Source organism: Eublepharis macularius, chromosome 4, assembly GCF_028583425.1.
Source record: "Eublepharis macularius isolate TG4126 chromosome 4, MPM_Emac_v1.0, whole genome shotgun sequence".
Lineage (NCBI taxonomy): Eukaryota > Metazoa > Chordata > Lepidosauria > Squamata > Eublepharidae > Eublepharis > Eublepharis macularius.
Window position 1 is genome coordinate 135548336 of NC_072793.1, and position 15361 is coordinate 135563696.

General features: G+C 41.8%; 1 protein-coding gene across 1 annotated transcript in view; it reads right to left on the reverse strand.

The window, feature by feature from the left end:
• Positions 1–15361, reverse strand: part of CNTN6 (contactin 6) — a 232121-nt gene that overhangs the window by 48076 nt on the left and 168684 nt on the right. Inside the window, 1 exon segment of the mRNA XM_054977138.1 lies at positions 9521–9591. Coding sequence (XP_054833113.1) covers positions 9521–9591 — 71 coding nt within the window.

A 15361-nucleotide genomic window follows, 5' to 3' on the forward strand; every position in this document is an offset into this window, starting at 1 on the left:
AGAACAGTCTCATAACTGGAGTAGTTCTATAGTAGTCAGGGTATGGTACAACCAACAGAGTTGCAGGCAATTCAAAAGCCAAGTCCTACCCAACAGAGTTGTATGCGACTCAAAAGCCAAATCCTACCCAATCCTACCTTTCTCTTTCTGCAAGAGGATTAGGTTATATTCCAATAGGTAGAGTTCAACAGTAAGATGCACAGTGCTAGAATAATTTTTCAGCTGGTCTGGCCATGCCAGTCTTCTTGGGAACTTTATTAAGAGGCACATCTTCCACTTTAGCCTAACCAAATTGATTTTTAACATTTTTATTTACTTACTGTATTTATATCCTGACCTGGATAGTCCAGGTGAACCTGATCTCATCAGATCTCAGAAGTTAAGCAGGGTCGGCCTCGGTTAGTAATTAGATGGGAGCCCTCCAATGAAGACCAGGGTTGCAGAGGCAGGCAATGGCAAACCACCTCTGATAGTCTCTTGCCATGAGACCCCCATCAGGGGTCACCATAAGTCAGCTATGACTTGAGGGAACTCTCCACCACCACCACTCTATTTGTACCTCACCTTTGTCCCCAGAACAATCCTGTAAAGTAGGTTAGGCTGAGTGTGTGTTACTTGCCCATGGTCACCCAGCAAGTTTCCATGGCAGATTGGGAATTCAAACCTGGTTCTCTCAGATTCTAGTGTAGCAGTCTAACCACTATACCACACCGATTTTGTACCACCTTCCTTTCATAAAATTGTGACCATTTATTGATTTCTGCATCTTTCTTCTTTCCCTGTAGCAAGCTAAAATTTCTTAACAGATGTTTCATCCTAGGTAACTAATTGTTAAATGTTCTCTTGATACTACTTGGATGAAATACCTGTTGGGAAAGTGCCAGGTATGTATGTATTTCAATAAACTAGAAGTTGATGTAAGTCTGTGGATCTATTACCTACTGAATGCTTCCACCTGTGTTCTATTTGTACATTTATAAATAAAGCAAATATAAACATCATAAATATCCAGTGTTATTTTATCCAAACTAATCCAAGCCTTGATACCCCTCCCCCTGGAACTGTGAAGTGGATCATGTAAGATGTACACTCAAATCATAGTTTAGATTTCTGATTCTCCTGTAATTTTAGACTTTATCTGGATGGTTAGTCAGATCAGTCCCAGTGAAGTAAAGTTGTGGTTCTGCTTTGTTATTTGGTTCCTTAGAGTTTTGACCGTTACATACAAAGCCCTTCATAGCCTTAGTCCTTCATACCTATGGGAGTGCCTCTCTCTTTATGTTCCACCATGGCAACTTTGCTTATTTGAACAGGGCCTTCTGCAAGTGTCACCGTGCAAATGGGCAAAATCAACAGCTGCCCACACACACACATTCTCTGTACTGGTCCTCCCTCTATGGAATGATCTGTGTGAAGAAGTCATGAAAGTTCCCACTTTCCTGGCTTTGCACGAACTATACAAAACTGAATTATTCAGGAGGGCTTTCTTAGACAGGTAGCAGGGCTACGTTGTGGGGAAATGGTTCGAAGAGGTGCTTCGATAAAAGGAAAGGGACTGTAGACTGTACTACTGCGTACTGTCTGTTATTGTCATTTATTTTGTCATTTCAGATTGCATAAGTTTTTTCAAATTTGTCTTAGCTACCAGATATCTGCTTTAACTGATCTATACTGTTAAGGGGCTTTTAGAACCCCTCTCCCAGAATCTATGTGTGAGCACGTTCAAGAAAAAGACACACATACACATAAGAGGCAAATTTCTCCTTCTCTGTAGAGAACTACAGGTCAGCTCGATCTTCCAGGGAGGCGAGAAAATTCCTTTAAACTCTAAACATTTTTCATTGTTTTTGTCCCCAAAAAGATTTTAGCCTTGCATATTTTACTTCCCAGAATCATTTCAAACCCATAACAAAAGTATGACTTCAGCATTGAGGTCTTCATATTACAGTGAGATCTGACTGTCCTGTCAATCAGAGTTGTTGGTTGCCACATATCCTGGGAAACGTAATTCTGAAGGAATGTTTGTATTAACCCTCTTGATCTTTTATTCTGTAAACAATTAGCAATTATTCTGTAAACAATCAGTACTAAAGGTATATAAAGTTCTCTGATGTAACTGGTCTTTATACATATCAGCCAGAGAGAGGCAATACGTGTCTGCCTTTTATCTGAATCACAATAAAACTCATATTTTCTTGTATCACTGTGTTTGGTGTCTTGAAATATGTTTGAGTAAATGGTAATAGGGGAGTTTATAACTGGCAGCAGAGTACTATTAAAAAAATTCCCCTAACATATACTCTATTGTATTGTTTATTGAATGTCCCAACTGTTGACTGTATTCATTTACACTGTGTAATCCATTTTGAGTTTCAGTGAGAAGGATTGACTATAAATAATGTAAATAAATAAATAAATAAATAAATAAATTGAGATCAGTTGCCCTAGAGAAACTTGGAAAGCTGGACTCTATGGCATTATAGCATGTTGAGAGATCTACTTTTCCCAAAACCTGATTTCTCCAGGCTCCACCCCCCCCCCCCCCCGCCAATCTCCAGGAATGTCACAATCTGGAGCTGGAAATCCTATTTCAGCCACCTTGTTCAACCTGAACAGGGCCAAACCGAGTGGCTGCCAGCCGCATGAGCGCGCCAGGCTGCTCGCCTCTCCTCCTCCCTGGCAGTGCTCCTGCAGCTTCAACCACCCAGTTTGGCAGCTACCAGTTTGGGGCCAAACTGGTAGCTGCCAGGCGCAGGAGTGCTGCAGGGCACCTGCCCCCTATCAGGGTTCTGGGGAAGGAAAAATGCCAGGCCTGGCTGCCTTGCCCTCCTCCCACCCAATTGGTGCACAGCAGATGTGGCAATACCTGGCCCACTTGCCCTGCCCTTTCTAGAGCCCATTGTATTGTTTCCCCACAATGGGCTTTGTTACTAGTGAAACATAATTTCCTTAATATTCCTGGTCTCTTATACTATAGAGATGCACAGAAATCAACTGCCAGCTGTAAAACCAGTTGTACCTGGTTTTTCCCTCCCTCACCTTTATAAAACAATCATATACACAATGCTAAAACAATCATATACACTATGATTAGTGCATTCAATCTGGCACAGATGAGCTCTTATTTAAAAGCTTCAGTGAAAGAATTGTTGGTCATTCTTGTTTCCATGTGTGTGTGATGTTTTGCTTCCATCTCATGGCAACCCAATGGATATAATACGTCCAAAACATCCCATTATTAACATATTTGCTTGTATATTGCAAACTGGAGAATGTGGCTTCCTTTATTGAGACAAGCCATATCATTTTGGGTCTTCCCCTTTTCTTACTCCCTTCAACTTCTAGCATTATTGACTGTTCCAGAGACTCCTGTCTTCTCATGATGTGACCAAAGTACAATAGCCTCAGTTTTGTCATTTTAGCTTCTAGGGAGAATTCAGGCTTGATTTGATTGAGAACCCACTTATTTGCCTTTTGGCCATCCATAGTACCCACAAACTCTTCTCCAGCACCACATTTCAAATGAATGAATAGTCTTCCTGTCAGCTTTCTTCACTGTCCACCTTCACATCCATACATAGTAATAAGGAATACCATAGTGAGGATTATCTTGGTCCCCAGAGAGAAATCCTTAAGGATCTTTTCTAGTTCCCTCACAGCTGCTCTTCCAAGTCTCGATCTTCTTCTGATTTCTTGGTTGCACTCTCCCTTTTGGTTGATGATTGAGCCAAGGAATAGATAAACTTTAACAATTTCAATTTCTTCACTGTCAACTTTAAAATTGTGTAACTTCTTAGTAGTCATTACTTTTGTCTTCTTGATGTTCAGCTGTAATCCTACTTTGGCACTTTCTCTTTTAACCTTCATCAGTAGTTATTTCAAGTCTTCACTATTTTCTACCAGTAATGTGGTGCAATCTGCATGTCTCAAACTGTCAATGATCCCTCCACTAATTTTCACTCCACCTTCTTCTAAATCGAATCCATCTTTTCTTATGATATGTTCTGCATACAGGTTGAACAGATAGACACCTTTGCCAACTAAAACCATTCTCCCCCGCCCCCCCCCCATATTCTGTTTTAACAGTAGCCTCTTGTCTAGAGTACAGGTTACACATCAAAACAGTCAGATGTTGTAACAAACCTATTTAACACCATCCATAACATTTCATTCTCGACTCTTGGGTACACCCCCCCCCTCTTGGACACACACCATACCATGGTGAGGGGGTTTGAGTGTGTCAGTGAAGCTGAGAGTAATACCATCAGGAGTGCAGACTTGGCCAATAGGCTAAACTTCTAGAAGAGTCACTCAAGGTGGAATGGTCACAGCTGAGACACCAGATTAAGATTTATCCACTCCCTTCAGGAATCAATCATCACATCTGCGGAAGAGAATTGACTCTTCCAAAATTGATTGGAGTGGAGGAATTCTTGAAAGCTAGCTACTGAGAAGCAGCAGTAGTGAAAAGTAACACTGGTAGAGGATCTTTCACAAGCAAATAGAAAAGTCTCCCAATAAACATTTAAATTATTTTTGTATCAAGATTTTAAATTAGTGAAAAAATATGTAAAGTGCTGTGTGCTTATAATAAATAACAATAAATATAGGTATTAAATAGTTCCTACAAAATAGTCCACTACATCCATATTAAATAGTTCCTACAAAATAGTTCTTTACATCCACAATATTAGCAGCGTAAAAGCTCATATATGTACAATCTGTGTAGATGGTAAAGTATTTCTAATCAAAAGATGGAACAGTCAATCTACTTCTGTGGAAGGGGTATCACCATCTGGAATCCTCCCGAGGCATCCACAAAGAAAGGTAACAAGCAAAGCGCAAAATGCAACCAAATATTCAATCTGTTTTTAGAAGTAAATCTTTTGTATGGATGTGAGATGCTGCCACGGCTGGCTCCGCCCAACAAACTGCTAGCAGCAATTGTTTTGCTATCCCAGCTTTTTCAAGAGCAGCAATCTATGAACCAACCAAGATGGACCAGATGACAATACACATTTTGTAAATATTCTTCAATCAAATTATAATTCTATTGGTTACAACTTACATAGTGGTGACTCTCTTTCTTATACCGGCTGTACCTCCTTCCCTTTTGATGGATGCAGTTTCCATGGGACATTGAGGCACTACCTCTCTAATGTATCTTAAAGGAGACCACACCATTACCGATTTAAAGTATTCTACATGTTCTGTGCCATTTACACTAAAAAAAGCAAGGTAAGTCCCAATCTGAATTCAGACCATTAGAAGATCGGGAACCCAATCTGAATATCCAAAAGGACTCTTGTTTGAGTAATAAACGTTGTGAAATTCTGCCTTCCCTGTCTCGTAACACTTCTAACACTGCAAACCAAAGGTCTCTCTCATTTCTATGGCATTGTAAAAAATGAGTTGTTAAAGGAGCCTCTACTATTTTTCTCCTAATTTTCGACTGATGCTCCTGTATCCTTATTCTTACCGCCCTAACTGTACTTCCTATGTAAATCTTACTACAGGGACATTCAATGAGACAGACCACCCCATGTGTGTTACATGTAGAAAAAGCCTTTAATGTGATCACTCTGCTGGGTTGTTGTACTGTCACTAAATTCCCTGTCATGCTATAGGCACTCACACTGCAGTGCCCACAGCTGAAATGTCCACAGCTGGAAATGCTCAGTCTACATTCCAATTCCAAAAAAAGGAATGCCAAAGAGTGCAGCAACTATTGGACTATTGTGTTAATTCCCCATGCAAGCAAAGTGATGCTCACGATTCTACAGCAAAGACTCTCACCATTTATGGAACAAGAAATGCCAGATGTTCAAGCTAGATTCAGGAAAGGAAGAGGCACTACAGATCACATCACAAATTTACAATGACTAATGGAATGCACCAGGGAACTTCAGAAGAAATTCAGCATGTGTTTTGTAAATTATAAGCTTTTGATTGTGTGGATCATGAAAAAACTATGGATAGTGTTAAAAGGGGGGTGCCACAACATCTAATTGTTTTGATGCGCAACCTGTACTCTGGACAAGAGGCTACTGTTAGGAGTAGGACAGAATATGGGGAAACAGAATAGTTTCTAATTGGAAAAGATGTCAGACAAGGTTGAATATTATCTCCCTACCTGTTCAAGCTTTATGCAGAGTATATCATAAGGAAAGCTGGATTAGATCTAGAAGAAGCTGGAGTAAAAATTGGTAGGAAAATTGACAATTTGAGATATGCAGATGACACCACGTTACTCACAGAAAACAGTGAAGACTTGAAACAGCTACTGATGAAGGAGTTACACAATTTTAAAGTTGACAATGAGGAAATTGAAATTGTTCAAGATTTTCTATTCCTTAGCTCAATTATCAACCAAAAGGGAGACTGCAACAAGGAAATCAGGAGGAGATTAAGACTTGGAAGAGCAGCTGTGAGGGAGATAAATAAGATCCTTAAAGATAAAGATGTCTCTCTGGGAACCAAGATCAAGATCATCCAAATAATGGTATTCCCCATTATGATGTATGGATGTGAAAGTTGGACAGTGAAGAAAGCTAACAGGAAGACAATTGATTCATTTGAAATGTGCTGGAGGAAAGTTCTGTGGATACCATGGACAGCCAAAAAGACAAATAAGTGGGTACTAGATCAAATCAAGCCTGAATTCTCCCTAGAAGCTAAAATGAAAACTGAGGCTATTGTACTTTGGTCACATTATGAGAAGACAAGATTCTCTGGAAAAGTCAATAATGCTAGGAAAAGTAGAAGGCAGTAGGAAAAGCGGAAGACCTAAAACTAATGGCTTGACTCAATAAAAGAAGAAAAGTCCTCCAGTTTGCAAGATCTGAGCAAGTCTGTTAATGATAGGACATTTTGGAGGTCTTTCATTCCTAGGGTTACCATAGGTCAGAGGCAACAACGGCACATAACACACAAACACACAAATTAATATTTATCCTAAGACAGTGCTAGTATTTTAGGAAACATATAAAATTATGTTTCTTATGGAATACTTTTTACGTCTGGAATGAATATATGTATTTTCAACTGCCTTTCCATGAAATCCTGTAGCATGGGGTTTTTTTTTTAGTTCTTAGAATGTCTTTCAGTTTGTATGCACTTTAAAATGTGATGACCTAGACTTCCCTTCAGTGACTGGCTGGTAATGAACACACAGTTTCTTTGTATCAGTTCTGAGCAGGCTGTGATCCTTCTGAAACTTAGCTTTAGTGAAACTCTTTTCTAAAGCATGTTAAGATGGATTTTTTACTGGGGCATAACACAGACTGCAGAAAGGGTTATCATTACTTGCCATATTTTTGATGTGATGCATCTATGAATATCTTTTTATAATCATTTCAGACTGTCATTTTCAGAATAACCTCCAGGTCGTTCTTTACAGCTGTATATTCTCATCAAGTTACTTACTATTTGATTGCAGCATGTGTATTAACTCTCTGTAACACTTTTCATGGTTCTTTATTCTCATAATTCTAACAGCAGCTTCCTTTTCAAGGAAACCAAGATTGTTGGTTAAAAAACAAAAGTACTAGACTCTTCCTTCTACTGGTTGATGTGTTCTGCAAATTGTATGGGGTTGGGTAGGGAAGAACCAAATCCCAAATCCAATCATTAGCTTGTATTTCAAAGTCAGGTTGTCTAAACATTTGTCCATGTTCTATTTCAAGCCCAATGGCCCCTATGTTGTGTTTATCTTAAACTCAACTGAAAACTGGGCCAAGCAGTCCAAGCTTCATCCCTTCCCTCCACATACCGTAAGGCGACTAAGGGTTTGGCTGATGCTGTTCAGCACCAGAGTCCCCTCCCCACCCCACCCCTTTGCTCCACATAGCCAGTAAGAAATAATCTTTTTAGAAATTATTTTGATGCCTCAGAGTACATGCCAATTATCCTATGCAATATCTCATGCTATTCTTGCCAACCTTGTTATAGTTTAACCACTTCAAAGATCAGGCCTATTTATTAAGACTTATAGTATGAAGCAGGTGGGAGGAAAACTCTTTCCAGAGAAATCAGAAGATGATTCCTTCTTAAATTCCTGCTGGGTAATGCAAAGTGACCAGCTACTTCTGCATTATAAATAGGGTGAGTGAGTAGACAACAGCTGCAAAAGCATAGTCACTAGAGATAGAGCTGACTAAATTGCCTCAAGTGATTGGCTGGGTTGCATAAGCCATCATCCTGGCCTTGCCCATCAAGAGCCTACTATTTTTATCAGACAAGAAAATCCTCACCTCTTAGTTTAACCAGCAGGGAGTGGCATTAGAAATAAACTGGGAGAATCTTGTCAACCCTAATTCTATGGGAGTTGATGGAGAAAGGGCCTTCTTAACAGGGCTTTTTTCTGGGAAAAGAGGTGGTGGAACTCAGTGGTGGAACTCAAGACCACACAATGATGTCACTTTGGGTCAGCTTGAACAAGGGGGGAGTTTTTTAAAGTTTAAATTGCCCTAGGCGAAAATGGCCACATAGCCGGTGGCCCTGCCCCCTGATCTCCAGACAGAGGGGAGTTTAGATTGCCCTCTGCACTGCCGAGTGGCACAGAGGGCAATCTAAACTCCCCTCTGTCTGGAGATCAGGGGGTGGGGCCACCAGCCATGTAACCATTTTTAAAAGGTGCCAGAATTCTGTTCCACCGTGTTCCCACTGAAAAAAAGCCCTGCTTCTTAAAATCTCACAGAAAGCATTGTATACTGTATACTTTAGACCTTAGTCCACCTAAACATATTTAAAGTTACTCTGGGCATTGCCAAAGAAGCATCATTGATCGAAGTGTAGCCCAAATTATTCATCTTGCAATGCTTCTGATAACATTTGAACAGATAGGCCCAGAGGAAATACAAAGACTCTAGACACAGCCTATGGAGATTCCAGTCAAAATAGGAAGGCCTACCATCTAATTTCATAACTGATTGTGTGTACAGCTGGTAAATTTTCTTCAGTAGCCTCTGCATCTATACTTAGCTGGACATTTCAGTGATACTGATAAAATGTACCCTCAAGTCATAGCTGGCATATTGCAACCCCTGGAGGGGTTTTAATGTACCACCAAGTAAATGTGCTTAGCATTGCAGCTTTAGCCAAAAACTTTCCTTTGAGTGCTTTCCAAACATGCACTGCGTAGTATTGGATATCGCAAGCCTGTGTCTCCTTTTATGTATGACAGGATACATGTCACTAGCATAATATTCCAAATAGAGTGTGTGTGTGTGTGTGTGTGTGTGTGAGAGAGAGAGAGAGAGGGAGAGAGTGAACAGACATGCAAACAAAACTGTGTAAAACAGTTAATGCAGAAAATATCCAAACAGATTAGCATGCTAAACTGCCTTCTGCATAATGATGATAAGAGGGCTATGGATGAGTTCTAAACATCTTTATAACATGCCACTCACAGTTTACTTCTCTAAATAGAAAACAATGGCATGGCAAACTTGCTTTTGCCAGAAATGTCTTGTATTTTCCCTTCATTACAATGAATATTTGAGACTGATTTACAAATTACCTCCCATGTGATGACAAGTTCAGATCGGCTTCCTCCACCTCCACTCACATTCATTGGTGCCACTACAGGAACTAGAAAGACAAAGCACAGAAAAAGACTCCATTCACTGCAACAAGGCATTCATAATCCCATAAACCCTCACAGTTACATAATGATACGAAGGGAGGAGAGAATGCATAAAATCTCATTAGCAATAGTCTATTTGATGCTAGAGAGAGATTTAACTGATTGTTGTTTTCTATATGTCCAGTTGAAAGCTGCCTCCCTGCACCCTTCTGCCCAGACAGTTTGATAATAGTCCGTTAACAGCTCTAGCCAGCACCACAGAATCAATTCAAGTCTTCCTGGCATTCTACACAGGGTAAAGACAAGGCCTTAAGATCAAGACATGAAACACCTTTTTGTCCTCCTTTCCCCTCTTCTTAAAAACATTCAGCCTGATAAAGTGTTGAGGTAGAACTCAAAAGCATGCATGCTGTTTTATGTTATTGTGGATGGCACTATTGGCTAGACATGGGCACAAATGGAAAAAAAAATGAACACCCTGTTCGTCGTTTGGTGCCATCCACGAAAAACAAACAACCAACATGGATGAACATGAACTGTTCCTGGACATGTTCGTTGTTCGTGGGGGCCAGAACCCTCCCCACCCCAACCTCTCCACTTAGCCCCCGCTCAAACCCATTTACCTGGCCCTTTAAAGATCCCTTTAAACTATCAGCTGGCAGGCAGCAGGGAGGGATTCCCCCCTGCCGCCTGCCAGCTGATAGTTTAAAGGGCCCTTTCCTGCCACGTGCAAGGGGCAGGGCCCTTTAAACACCCCACAAACTGATCTTCCCAATGTCCAATACCCACCAAATTTGCAGGGGACATAGTTCTCACTGTCCTCTGAAGACCCCCCAAGTTTCAGAGAGATTGCACCCCAGAAAAGCCATGATCCACAGGTCTCCCCGTTGGCTGTCATTTTCTCTACACAGAGGCAAAAACGGGACTATCTGCTGGAAGTACTTTGAAGGGTTAAAGCCAGAAGGAAAGCCAGAAGGAGTTCAGACAGAGTTCAGTCCCTCCTAGCCTCCGGTTGCCAAAGGAATTGATTGCAGCAGGTGCCAGACTGTCTGGCTTGCTGAACGGCTGCCGAAGGCAACAAACAAGGCTTGCAATGATCACCTGTTCGTTTAGGATGGGGCCTCACTACTGTTCGAGAACAGCAGATTAGGCTGTTCGTTGGTTTTTTCTGTTCGTAATGCTGTTCGTGCCCATGTCTACTAATGGCTTTTGGTCTCAAGATCGAGAGTGGTTCGCTCGACCAGAATATAGCACAGACTTCGTCTCCTCCTTGACTTACCATCTTCATTGTAAATGGACTTTGGACAGATTTTGATGGAAAGGAACTAAATAATGAACTGGAATCATGGTAGAAATCTTGCTCCTTTGATGTTTGGGGATCTAGCGGGGTAGATTATCTATAATTAGACTGATTATGTCATTATAGCAACTCTTTAGCAGAAGACATTCTCTGTAAGGAGATCCCTTACTATCAGTGCAGTCATAAGCAAAGTCACACGTTGGACTTAAGTGTGTAACTCTCCTTAGAATTGCATTGTATAAGGAGCAGATTGGCCTCTTGAGTAGCACTATGATCTATCAAGACAGTTTTTTAAAAATATATAAATTTAACAACTCTGAATTCGTCTTTCGTAGGTATATCGAATATACAAAGTATTATTTTCTAACGGGGGGGATCGTCATTTGTCAGTTTTTGTTTGGACAGTTCACTTTGAGCAAATTGTATTACATTTGTCAAAATTTAAGAAGGAATGGCGACTGGGGCAGTTAACTAAATGAAGAATTAAAAGGAGACTTTCAAGCCAAGCTCAACTAACATTCTACTGTTGCCTGAACCAGTTAATGCTCAATTAGTGGTTGTGTTAAATGAGTTCTGTATTTACTGTATTTGCATTGGAAAGAAATTTATACTACTATTCAACAAAGCCTTAACTGGGTCATAGTTAAGAAACAGATGAAAATTTATGGTTGAGTGCATCGACAGAAGCTCAATTAATTCTCAGCTTCATTTTAATGAACTAAGCAGTGGCTCATTTGCCTCCAGGAATGTACAAATGCTTGATCGAGTTTTAGCTGGCAATGTAGACATTGCAAGACAGACTTTCTCCTTCACCCTTTCATTACTACTTATTTGCCACACCTGTTACACTGAGGCTGATCTTAATTAGTAATCTAGAAGCATAGCAGCCAGCTGCACAGAAGGAATGTCCCCCTGTTGTCTATGGAATAAATGTTATAAAGCAGCCAAGTGGGTACGTTTATTCAAATATGCAGGGCTCTTTGGATCAATATTTTGAATCTGATCTATTTCTGCATTCCAACTATCCTAATCAAAGAATACTTACCCACATCAGGCTCTGTCCTAAAAGCCTTCACTTGAAGAAAGGCAGACAATCCCTTGATTTCTATAATTCTGCAGTTTATAAAATACCCTCTATGGCATAAGGGGGAATTAGCCCATTGTTCCTATATAATATACTGTCGTGAATTTGAAATCTGGTAAGTGTGGATCAGTCTGTTTTACGAACATGGTATAATATGGAATGTCTGGGGGAGCCAGAGCCTATGACAAAAATCATAGTGGTTAAGTGGTTGGGATGCAGATCAGCACTTTGTTGGTTCAAATCTCACTACTGACATGAGCTCAGTGGGTAGCATTGAGTAAGCCACTCCTCTCAGCCCCAGCTCTCCAGCTGTATTGTGGGGATAATAATATTGACTTTGTTCACCACTCTGAGTGGGACACTAATCTGTCTAGAAGAGTGGTTTATAAGCTCAGTTATATTATGTATGCTGATATTCCCTAATGATCCTAGGTATTTCCTCAGTGAGTCTTAAATATTAGGAAATCACTTTATCCAATGACTCATCAGGGCTTGGTAGAGGTGGCATCCCACAGCTGAAGTAAAGAGGAAGATATGGGTATCTGTGTAAATAAAGCAGGATTGCTAGTTCCATGCTGAGAATAGGTGATCCCCTGCCTCCAGCTGCCTCCCCCCGGCCACTATTCATCTGGCTGGTGAGAGGAAAAGGTGTGGGGAAGTTGGGCAGAGTACAAGGGGAAATGGCCATGCGTGCTTTGTGGGGCTTCTAATGACATGACTGGAAACTACTGGGTCTCAGCAGGAGTGATTCCTAAGGAATTCCTAATATTTGGGGCTCATTACTAAAGAACTGGCCCTGCTGAGACCTCATTGCTTCTAGTTTGAACTGGAAGTGACATCATCAGAAGCCCCATGGAGAGCATGTATGCACTCTCCACATACACATGTGAGGAGAACTGCCATCCCCCCCTCCCAAACACACACACTTTCAAAGTGGGGGGACCTGGCAATCCAGAAAGAAAGAGTTCTTTGGATTCTCAAAAAGACTGATAGGGAAGCTGACAGATTTTGCTGTGAGCTCGCTGGAGCATGTTGACAGTGCAGGATCTCTCTCTATTGGGATCTGAAGTGAGGAAGCAGGTTTGCTACCCTGTAAGAGGGTTTTTAGCTCTACCTGCATATCTGTAAATAAAGAAAAAGCCATATGACCACCCCAAGGAACTAACAGAAGTAAATATTGTCCCTCAAACTTCTTACCACCCAGAGAAGCATGAATGGAACATGTAACAATACGCTACTTAATCATTTGCCATACATTGGCTTTTCCTGGTATTAAGCTATACAGTTTTTGCATATGTTAAAAGGGGGTGGTCTTTCATGATCTTTTCTTTTTTTCCCTACAGTCCTAGTGGTCCCCAATGCAAGATCTTGTAACAGATAAGGCATAATTAGAATCCATGTTAAGTGACTTTGAATATACACACTTGCTTAAGTACGTATGAATCAGATCAAAGTCTATAATTCTTTACATGAATCCCAGCATGCAGAAGGCCTTAGGTGATTCTTTAGAAACTGGGCAGTAGTCCACCAGTGACCCATTATCTACTTTTTACCCACCTCTGCATTAAAACTTTATTACTTGGGGGGGATTTGCCACGGGAATAATGAGAATAAGGATGCTGTGCAATGGCCACACCATAAAATCTTTGAGAGAATATGCAAACGTTCCCACTGAAGTTATTATGAGATAGTTTGTCTTGCCAGTTTTCTATCTGCACAGCAGTACTTCTGTAGAACCCAACAATAACAATAGAAACAAATCCTTTCAAAATAACCACTTCTGTGCCAGTTTTTTTCCCTACAGGGACACATCAGTAGTCCTGAATAATATTGAAGTAGTAAATAAACTCTCCCCATACAGCTTTGAGCTAAAAAAAGATTTCAATTTTATTTAACAATAGATTTTTAAACTCTTGCTATTTTCATTTTTGCATTTTTCTCTCTAAAGAAATGCAGCAGAGCAAAGATTAAGAGAAATACATTCCTTATTATTATTTATTGAATTTCTAGTCCGCCCTCCCCGCAAGCGGGCTGAGGGCAGATTACAATGAACAGACAAAATACAGTAGTAAATAAAATAAAATCCATAAAATCACAATTTCTTAAAATTGAGTTTCAGCGGCACTGACAATTCCACAATCCTGTGGCCCAGAAAAGAAAAAAGAGATTCATGAGTAGAGATGGGCATGAACCGCATTATGAACTTAAAAAACCCACGAAATTGGCGATGGTGCGATCGTGATACGGCAGTTTGTGATTGTCCACGGCCAACGAACCAGCGTTCGGAAGAAGCCTGGTTCGGCACATTTGGCCACGGTTTGGGAAGCCAGACAGTCAGGCGCCAGCAATCAATGCTCCTGGAAACGAAGCCGGGGGAATGCCTGAACTCTGTCTGCGCTCCTTCTGTCGCCCTGGAAACCCAAATGGAAGTCCAGCTTACCTTGATCGGTAGGTCTTCCTTCCAACCATGGAGCTGCAAAGCGGTTACAAGTTGGGAGAAGACACCCAGGGGAGGGAGGGGGAAGGAGGTGTTCTGTAGCCATGGGCACTCCAATCTTATCCCTTCAAACTCTGATAGGCAGCTCTGATGGCCAAACACAGACCTCCTGCGTTGCTCAATGGGACCTGTGCTTTTAAATAGCCGTTGGCTCCCAGGCTGGGTTTCACTTTCAGCGAGCAGTGGAGTTGGACAGAGCTCTTGCTTGCCACTTGCTAGCCTTTGGGGAGAGAGACTGAGAGTATAATTCATCTTGGATTTGGGGGAGAGGATCTATCTCCTCTGGTTCCAGGGCTGCTGCCAAGCCCTGAGGCCAAGCTTAGTGGGCATCTCAGCTGAGGGCTCACAGTATTATCACTGCCTGATCTGGTGGTCAGGCTTGTGGGTGCACAGCTGGGCTAGGGCTTTAGCCTCAGCCTCTGGTGCCAGGGCTGCTCAGTGTGGCTAAGGCACCTCAGCCTTAGCCACACTGTGATGGGGGCTGAGGGCTCACATTAGTGCCTGATCTGTTCAGGTCTGTGGGAGAGGTGGGCTAGGGCTCTAGTCCCTCCCTCCCTCTGGGGCCAGGGCTGCTGCCAGGCCCTGGGGCCAAGCTCCGTGGGCACCTCAGCTGAGGGCTCACACAGTATTATTAGTGCCTGATCTGGTCAGGTCTGTAGGAGTGGTGGGCTAGGGCTCTAGTCCCTCCCTCCTTCTGGTGCTAGGGCTGCTGCCAGGCCCTCGGGCCAAGCTCAGTGGGCACCTCAGCTGAGGGCTCAGTGCCTGATCTGGTGGTCAGGCATCTTGGTGTGCTGGGCTAGGGCTCTAGCAGCCTCTGGTTCCAGGGCTGCTGCCAGGCCCTGGGGCCAAGCTCAGTGGGCACCATGGCGGAGGGCACACAGAGTCATCTCCTTT